The sequence below is a fragment of the Miniopterus schreibersii genome (genome assembly GCF_964146895.1).
Source record: "Miniopterus schreibersii genome assembly, chromosome: 4".
Taxonomy (NCBI): Eukaryota; Metazoa; Chordata; class Mammalia; order Chiroptera; family Miniopteridae; genus Miniopterus; species Miniopterus schreibersii.
The window spans coordinates 63,262,022-63,271,745 of record NC_138105.1 but is presented as its reverse complement, the minus strand read 5'-3'; the positions used below and the strand labels follow the sequence as shown (position 1 = coordinate 63,271,745).

General features: G+C 55.6%; 1 protein-coding gene across 1 annotated transcript; it reads right to left on the bottom strand.

The window, feature by feature from the left end:
- Positions 1-270: 270 nt before the first annotated feature.
- On the bottom strand, positions 271-5,038 carry MISP (mitotic spindle positioning). The gene is made up of 4 exons (XM_081137145.1): positions 3,312-5,038; positions 2,400-2,530; positions 1,633-1,671; positions 271-1,085 (listed from the first exon to the last, which is right to left on the bottom strand). The coding sequence occupies exons 1-4, from the start codon at positions 4,984-4,986 to the stop codon at positions 996-998; spliced, it is 1,935 nt and encodes a 644-aa protein (XP_080993271.1). The 5' UTR covers positions 4,987-5,038; the 3' UTR covers positions 271-995.
- Positions 5,039-9,724: the final 4,686 nt, after the last annotated feature.

The following is a 9,724-nucleotide window of genomic DNA, read 5'->3' as shown; positions in this document are numbered from 1 at the left end:
GAGTGGAATGACACAATACTTGTCCTTAGTAAGCACTGTGAGTATCATTGAAGAGCAATGACTGACTCAGTGGGAGGGGACGAGGTGGGAAGACTGGGCCTGGCATTACTAAAGATGGTCACTCCACAAGCACTGATTGAGTACCTACTGCATGCCACATGCTGGAAATGTTGAATGTGACCCTGACAGACTGTCATGTGGCTTGCAGACCTGTTGGGTGGGTGAAGGCCAGAGGTACCTGTGGGAGCAGTGAGTGTCACCAAGATAAATGAACCAGACAGAGGAAGGAGCTTTTATTTCATGGTGGACTTGGACAAGCAGTTTGGGGGGAGCAGAAGGACCCCTTTTAGCCCACAAGTCAAGCCCATTTTTCTGCCAGGTCAGGTGCTGTCCCCATGGGACCCCATAATGTCGGGGCTTTGCTGGTGTGCCGTGGAGGGGACTCCAGGGCAGCACAGAGGCCCTCAGATTGGGCACTCAGATTTCCTTTCTCAGATTGGGAGGTTTCCCAGGGTTGGAGTGGGGCAGGTCTCCCTTCTCAGATTGGACTTAGAGGGGGACCGACTGTCTTTCCCCTCAGACCTGCAGCTCCTCAAGGTGCCAGGACCCACCCACGCCTTCCTCCAAACAGCCTCTCTGCCCTCAGACTGGCAGGAATAATTACAACTGGAGTGTGTGTGTGGGGGGGGGGGGGACTGGTCTCCTTCCTTCTTGGACCTAAGAGCATTTGGCAAAGTCCTAGAAGAAGAAAGAATTGGCAGAGGTCCCATCTTATCCCCAACTTTAGACTCAGAAAAAGCAGAAAAATTTCTCTAGAAAAATAAAATCAGCAAAGAAAGCCCTGGAGTCTGGAGGCACACCAGCCCTCTGCATTGTCAGCATGTCATTTGTGGTTCTTGGATTGTGGATTTAAATGGGAACCTGTTTCCTAAAGTGGAGGGCTCAGTGATGGTCTTGGCAGTTCCCACAGGGTCAAGGTACCCCTGTCTCCAGGCTCAGTCTTCATCCTCACTGGCATAGACACCGGCTTCCCAGCGTTCAGCCTTGGCATTCTTGTGGCGGGTCACCCGTGTGGCTTCCAGGACCTGCAAGGGAGGCATAGAGTCCCCATTAGGGTTCTAAACCCCCCAAGACACCTCCCCCACTGCCAACTCATAGGAGAGGTTGGCAGGACCATCCCTTCCTCTGTTTCAGACCTTCTGTTCCTAGCAATAGCACCAAGGGATGCGCTAACTCATGCTGAGCTCCACAGCAAGGGAAATACCTGGGCCTGGCATTTTGGGCTCAGCTCAAAGATGGCCCCAAATATATTCCACAAATCCACCGAGATAGCTGGCCTTCTCCACACTCTCAGATTAACTCCCCCCTCAAAGAAAATGCCCCAATCTGTTCCAAAACCTTCATCATTTGACCAAGAAGCTGCAAGTGCACCTATTTTGCCCAATCTGTGCCCATGGTAGGCATCACAAGCAGATCAGAGCAAAATCCACTGCAAGTAGACACTATCAATGAAGAGACTACCCCGTGAAATTTCACACCCAAAAGAAAGGTTTTTGATGTCCCTGGTGCCATGGGGCAGAGGACACAGACAGGGGAGGAAAAGACAGTCCTTGCCCCCAGGAGGACACTCACCTCTGAGTTGACGTGGTCCCAGGGGTTGATGCCAGCGTACTATAGGAAAAGAGCACACGTCAGCCCCCGGGCCTCCTGGCCCTGCCCACCCCAGAGCCTGCCTGGAACTCAGCACACAGCCACTCGGTCACCACTTAAGGCAGGACGGAAGGTGTTCCATGTCCACATGGTTCTCTTGAGCGCCCCTCGATCACCCCACTTTCAGCCATCCACCATGCCGTTCCTTCAGGCTGTTCCCCTCAGTGCAGCCTCAGTCTATCATTTGCCATTTTTTTTCTCTTTGTCAATTCAGCATAATAAAGACAGTCAGTGTTTATGGAGCTCTTCCTGTGGCCAGGCCCAGTGTAAGGCTTGGAGGTGGCTGGACTTACTATCAGACTCATTTCACAGAGGAGGAGACTGAGGACCAGAGAGGGGCAGGAACTTGCCCAACATCACACAGCCGGAAAGTGGCAGGACTGAGACTTGAGCCGGGTCACTGGGCTCCACTCTGTGCCCCAAGCCATGAGACCAGGCTGTGGGCTCCAGGTGGGTGAGGCTGGGGTTGGTGTTATTGTCTACGGTCTTCCCAATACCCAGCTCAGGGAGGAGATGGCCTCATGGTTACAGATGTGTGGTATGGTTTCAGGCCTGGGTTCAAGTCCCAGCTCAGGAACTCACGGGCCATGTGACCCTTGGCAAGTCTTGCTCTGCCTTCCTGTGGCCCTAATGGGGTGGGGTCAGACCTCAGCCAGCCCCTGAGGGGATGGGCAGGGCTCTAGACTCACCCCCTGCTCCTTCTTCTTTCTCTGCCCAGGAGTCACCTCAGCAGGGGCCTCCGCTGTCCACACCAGGCCTGAGTGCAGGTGGATGGGGCTGAAGAAGTGTGACTCGGACACCGAGTAGCTGCCCATGATGCCTGTGGTGGGCAGGGGGAAGGAAGGAACATCAGGGAGGGTGCCATAGTCCCTTGAGGGCAGCACACCTGTCAGACCAAAGCCTGGGAGGCACAGAACACCAGTTAAGGAGGCAGGTGAATAAGCAGATGTGCAGAGCAGACAGCTTGTTAGAAAAACTGCTAGAGTGAGAAAATAGCCAGTCAGGAAGAACTGGATGGGTGGATGGGCCAACTATGCAAGGTGAAAGACATTAACAGTGACTCAGGAGTCTGGCCAGCATGGCTCAGAGGTTGAGCAGCAACCTAGGATCCAGGAGATGTGGTTCGATTCCCGGTCATGCCCGGGTTGCGGGCTCGATCCCCAGTCGGGGGCATGCAGGAGGCAGCTGACCAATGACTCTCTCATCATCGATGTTTCTATATATCTCTCTCTCCCTCTCCCTTCCTTTCTCTGAAATCAACAAAGATATATTAAAAAAAAAAAAAAAAAGGTGACACAGGAGATATTTCATGTTGACAAAGGGGAGCAGTTGACCAAGAGGATACAACATCTGTAACCCTTTATGCACCTAATAACAAAATGTAAAAACCCCAGGGCAAAGTTGACACCTCTCTCCAAAATCTACAGCTTAGGGAGACATACAGGCAGAGAGACCAGCCAACTGGGGGAGTGGGCGGAGTCTCCCAGCTGTCCCTCCACCCTCAGTACCCCCTGATGTCCCCAAACTCCACCTCCCCACCCCTCTCTGCTCCAACTTCTGAAACCAGGTCAAAGCAGCCATTCCCCAGGACCCTTCCTCACCCGATGCCTGGGAGGAGCTCCTGGAGTCTTCGTCACAGTCCAGCTGGGGGGAGAACACCTCCGGGAAGAGAGCATTGCGTCGTTCCTCAGCCACCTCTTGCTCCCGCCTCAGCACACTCTCCATCTCTCTCTCCAGCAGCTCAGAGGATTGGGATCTTTGTAGCCTCAATGCTGGGGCCCCAGCCACTTCCCAGCCCCAGATTCGGGGGATCTCAGGCTTCTGGGGCACATCTGGGACCCTGAACCTCAGAGGACGCAGGCGGAAGTACTCCCAGCGCACAACACCCCTGTTGGCTTGTGGGGATCCCCTGGGGGGCTTCCAGAACTCCTGCTTTGTGCTTGAGGGTTTTCCAGAGGATTCTGAGAGATGCCTCTGGGACCCTGTGGCCTTTGGCGAGGCCACCACCTTGGCCTCATCTGCAGAGAGACCACTAGGCTTGCCGTATGTGTGGAAAGCTGGGAACTTTTGCTGGGGAACCCCAGGGCTCAGGTATGGCTGGTAGGCATCAGGTGGGATGCGGTTCACCTTCCTCAGCTCTGGAGTGGGGTCGGCCGCACTAGTGTCTGGGGCCAGGCCAAGGATGGAGTCTGAACTAAGTGCTCTCCTAAGCCCAGGCTGGGGGCCCTCGGAGTACCAGCTGGGCATGGACACCCAGCCCGCCTGCAGGCCCGCCCGCCGGTGGTCTTCCTCGCGCTGCGTCTCCTGCGCTATGTCTCGCAGCACATAGAGTGATGGGCGCCCCCTGTCCCGCCTTGGAGCCTCGACCAGGCTCACCTTGCTCAGCAGAGGCCGGGAGGGTATCTCTACCAACTCCTGGTGGCCCGCCGCCCGCCGCAGGCCCCTCTGCTCGCGGAGAGCTGCCTCGCGCTCCTGGGCCAGTCGGATCTCCCGCTCAATGGGTGTCTCCTTGGGGACCTCCAGTGGCTCCTCTTGGGACTGGGAACCAGGGCCGTCCATAGCTTGGACACTGGACCCAGTGGACAAACCATGGACCCTCCCCCCTCCCATGACCCCCTCCTTCGCCTGGGGCCTGGCTGAGACGGCATACCCGTTGGCGAGGGGCGGCTTGTTCAAGGCCTTGGGGGCCTGGCTGATCCTGGGCGGGGCACACGCCAGGGCCGCCCTGGCTGGGGGGTTTTGAGGGGCCCCTGCATTTGCCTGCTCCAGGCTCAGGAACTGCTGCCTCGCTGCCAAGAAGTTGATCTGCTCCCTGTCGACCACATTTTCCTCCAGGGGCATGAACTGAGGTCCTGGGGACCCGGGGTTCCTGTTGTCAGGGGTGCTATGAAGCGTGGCCACTGTGCCGCTCTTTCTCACTGCCTGGCCCTGGATGACCGCCCAGCGCTCCCGCTCCAGGTCCCATGACCGCCTGAGCGGGGCATCACTGGGGTCTAGGCGGTGGGCCTTCACCTCCTCATTGTCATCGTCCTCGAGCTGAAGGGACGGCTGGCTGGCGAAGGTGCGCAAGCTGCAAGATGTGCCTGTCCTCAACACATCCAGCCGGGCCTTGCGGTCATCTGCCCACCTCATGGGTTGGTCCTGGCCCCAGCCGCTGTCCGAGGGCCCCACATCCACCAGCTGGTATGTGTAACTGGTGTCCCCATTGAGAGCCAGGCTGGTCATGCCCGGTGAGTGGGGGATGCTGAAGATGGGGTATCTGGTCACTCGGTCCATGTTCTGGGTGTCTCAGGCCACCACAGATTCCTGGAGTGGACCTCTCAGCTCCCTGAGGATGAGAAGGAATGACAGCCACCAGGTCAGGGCACTTGGGGAGAGGCACAGTGTCCATTTCCTCAAAGGGCAAAGTCCTGCCCAAGTGGCCTCTCTGATTGGTTGAAGGATGGATATATGACTCAACCTGGTCAATGACATGAAATCCTGGGACTTGCCAATAAATGTGGAAATTGTGCCCTCTTCCTGATAGGCTCGTTAGGTTGGTGGGATGAAATGGAGAAATTCTGGGGGGCAATACATGCCCCCTTGTGGACACATCCTGGTCAAGAGCAACCCCAAACCAAACACAACATCCTAAAAATGTTTGAACTCCTGGATCCAGCCGCACCTGAATCTTGCCCCTGTATTGATTCAACAACTTGCTCCATGTGTGTTTGACATTTGCATCTTTTAAAATTGATTTGAGAGAGAAAGAAAGGGAGGGAGAGAGAGAAATGCTGAGTTGCTGTTCTACTTATTTATTCATTCATTGGTTGATTCTTGCATGTGCCCTGACCAAGGATCTAAGCTGCAACCTTGGTGCATCAAGACAACGCTCCAATCAACTGAGCTACCTGGCCAGGGCTCTGTGATTGTTTTCATCTGACATTTACAGATGGTTCCAGCAAGCTTGCCTCTTGCTGAAGAATGTCCAGTGGGGAAACTGAGGTCCAGAAAGGGGCAGCAACTGGCAGAGATTTCAGCTTTCCAGAACCCATATCCTGGTCCTCTCTCCTGCACCTGCCCAGTAGGACACCTTGTCCCATCCCAGACAACCTATCCCCACCCTGCCTCAGCCCTTTAAAGCCAGGATAGGCTAGGGAACGCCTTGGACCTTGTCCTGTTGGGCCACGCAACACCCTGACCCAGTGCCCCAGGGAGGCCCAGCCTCCCTCCCAAGGGTCCAGGTTCCTGCTGAGCATGGGTCCAGGAGCTTTCTAGGTCACACACCTGATCTCGCACCTCTATAGCTCCTGGCATCTCCAAGGTTCATTTCTCACCGCTTTCCCCAGGTGCTCAAAGCCTTCATCTGGCCTCAACACAAACTCCCAAACTCTGTAGGTGCTTCCACCTCAAACCTGACCCTCCTCCTCCCCCTGCATCTCCCTTTGCCTGAAGGTCCCTCATTTCTACACCTCCACAGCCTCCTTAGCTGCAGCCCACAGGACAGCTCCTCCAGGGAGCCCCCCAGATTGCCCCCATTGCTGGAGCCCATCATCTCAGCATCTCCTGTGTGCCTGGCCCAGCACCTAGTGTTAGGTGCCACCTTTTTACAGTCGAGGAAAGGAAGATGAGTTGTTCCCAACTCCTCAAGCAACCCTTGTTCTTGGCCTTGGACCCTGATCCCACCAGAGCTACTATGTACGTCCGCTGCCTTTTTATACCAATTTGCTTGTAAAAGCTAAATGTGGTTCTAAAAAGGAAATCACAGCATGTCCTTGAACTGCGGAAGTGTCATCAAGTAACATAAAATTGATCATGGGAACAATGTTACAACTAACAGGTTATGTATCATGCAATCTTTTGTATATATCAAATATTGAAACTACAATTAGGAAAACAGTGTTTAAAACAGTGGCTTGGATAGTAAATTTCAGGACACCGCACTGAGCCACTGTCCCAATAACCGACTGAGTAGCCCCCCCACAGAGATTTTCTCTTTGAAAGTTATTGGGGGGGGGGTGCCTGGATGGGATCCAGGAGATGTGGTTCAATTCCTAGTCAGGGCACATGCCCAGGTTGAGGGCTCGATCCCCAGTCGGAGGCGTGCAGGAGGCAGCCGATCAGTGACCATTCTCTCATCATTGATGTTTCAACTCTCTCTCTCTCCCTCTCCCTTCCTCTCTCTGAAATCAATAAGGATATATTAAAACAACAACAACAAAACCCATTCACTGTCATTTAAAATAAAAAAAGAAAGTTATTGGGGGGTGAACATGTCTTTGATAGGGGAATAAGTTAATTAAGGCCTGTCTTCTCCCACCTGAAGCTATCAGCCCAGGACCCTCTCTCCCAGGGGCCCCAGGTGAGCACTCCTCCTACAGCCCAGAGTCTGGTATTCAGCAGGTACCTAATAAAGGCTGGCTGAACAGGGTGTGATCTCTGCAAACATTACTCACCCCAGGTTCTCAGGATGTGGGGGGTAGGTTATTTTAGCTGCAGATCTGGCTGCCCCTCTGGGACTCCCCTCCAGACCACAGCTTGTCCTCTGGGTCAGCTCTGTCCCCATGCCCTGGAGCTCCCTGGGAAGAACAGGTGTGGCATGGGTGACTCAGGAGTGTTTGCTGAGTGAGTAGCTGGATGTTCACTCACCAGGATTTATAACCCACAGGGCACATCAACTCCTGGGGAAAAAATCTGCCTGCCTAGAGGGTGTTGGGTCTCCCTGTCAGGTGGGGTGAGGGTGGCACACCACTTCCTCCTTGGCCCATTTCTCCCAGGTGATTCACTGAGGACAACAAGGGGTGGGTCTTGGGTTCAAGGTCCCAGGGTCCCTCTCACCTGTGGCCTTGGGCAAGTCTCAGCTCACCCATCTTATCTGCTCCTCACAAGATCCTGTAATGAGGGGACCATTTTTGTCCCCAATTTACAAGACAAAACCAAGGCCCAGAGAGGGGAAGTTGCTCACCTGAAATCACACAGGAGTAACAGAGCAACAGGTCCTGAAGCTCAAACCCTCACCCCAGTTGGTTGCCTCCTCCTTCAGGAAGACCTCCTGGATTGGTCCTCTCCAGCCCCACCCCCATACCCATGTCAATACAAAACTGAAACTGGGTTTATGGCTCCTGGTGCCACACATCTGCTTTCTCATCACCGAAACTGGCCTCCGGTCACGGGGCAAAGGCCTGCTGGAGGGGCTGAGGCTCAGACAGGAAAGGTCACATATCAGGGAGGGGCTCCAGGGGTTCCTCTACCATCACTCAGGGCTACAGTCCCTCAGGCCCCTGGCTGGGCAGAGCCCCCGACCTTTTGACACATGACTGAGTCTCTGTCTCCCACTGGACAGAGCCTGGACAGAACCTCTATGCTGACACCAAATACACTGACTGCCCCACCCCTCCCCTCCTCCTGAATGCCCCTACCAAGCTCCGGACCTCATGGGAGTGTTGTATGCTATTTCCCAAACAAGGCTCTGGCTGGTGCTAAGTGCCTCCCCCAAAGCCTCCAGGATTCCCAGAACCCATGGCAGGGGCTGGGGGGAGGAGGCCTCTGACTTCTGGCCATGGCATCAGTCAGGCCCTTCCCTTGGAGGGTCAGGGCTCAAGGTTCTTGACTTTGGGGCCAGAAGCCCAGGGTGGAGACTGAGATCCTGGCAAGATTCAGGGATGGGCCCTCTGCTCCTGGGGCCGGGGTTGGAGGGCCTGGAGGGCAGGAAGGACACGGACCTCAAGGCCTCAGAGCAATGGGAGTGAAGCGCATAGGAGAGCCCCACCAGCCCCTGAGACTCCAGCTGGGTCCAGAGTGGTATGGGGTGAGGATGGGCTGCCTCTCTCCCTGCCTCCCAAGGGCCCACAGGTGAATGAATGATGCCAACTGACACACAAATCCCCATGCCCCAAACAGACCACACTCCATGCAGGACCCACACCATAGCTCGAATGCATCCTGCCCCCCTGACGCCCCCAGTCTCACCTGCCAGCTCCTGGCCCCCGGTAGCGTCCAAGCCTTGGCTCCACTCTGGCGGCACAGCCCTTCCCACAGGTTGCCAGGGGAAGGGCCCCACCCAAGGGAGGCAGGTGTACTCCCTCCTCCTTGGCCCCACCCAGGATCAGGAAACAAAGTCGGGAGGAGGAGGGAGAAAGCCGATACCCAGGCAGTGCAGAGGGCAGGCACCATGCCACTGCACACTGCCCCAGCCCCTAACCCCCAGGGCATCCAGCCCCTGGAGCTGAAGCTCACCTGAAACCTCCCTCTAGCTGCCACCTGGCTTTCTCACCACCTTTCAGGGGTCACACAGCAGGTACATGAACCTGTTTCTGAGTCCTGGGGGCCTAAGTCCCATACCTCTATGGTGTCACCTGGCTCCACCCACCCTTGGGGCTACTCCCCCGGAGTCCTTTTCTGGGACAAGCCCAGCTTGCCTGTCTCTGGGGGATATGGGTCTGGGTTCAAATCCCCATAACCTCCCTGAGCCTTTGTTTCCTTCTCATGAAATGGGGCCATCACACAGCTGGGAGAATTCCCCAGGCCACTGGGACATAAAGAGCTGATTGAGGACATCAAAGTGACAGAAAATGTTGGTGGGTGGGCAAGGCCCAGGTCCCACTGACAGATGGAGCACTGAGGCTCTAATTGGGTGGCAGGTCCTCCCAGGTGCTCAGCTGTCCGGCCCGATTCTTGGTTGAGGTGAAGAGTGTGGCCAGGGCTACCGGAGCCCAGTGTTTACAGGGAAGTCAGGCCACTGGGACCAGCGGCCAGTCTACAGGAGTGGACACAGTGGATTGGGCTGGGGCTCTGTCTCGTACCTTGGGGGCTGCGGGTTTCCTCTTGACCTCAGTCGCTTCTTCCATTGAATGGGCCTAAGCCCCACATATGGCAGGGCTGCCTGGGATGGAGGGTTTGAGACAGGTCCAGATAAAGGACCCAGCCCAGAATGACAGCTTGAGCATATAACGGTTCTGTCAAAACTTGGGGCATACAGCCTTGCTGTCTCCTCCCCACACCACTGCAAGTCTTTTTATCTGTTTTGCAGACATGG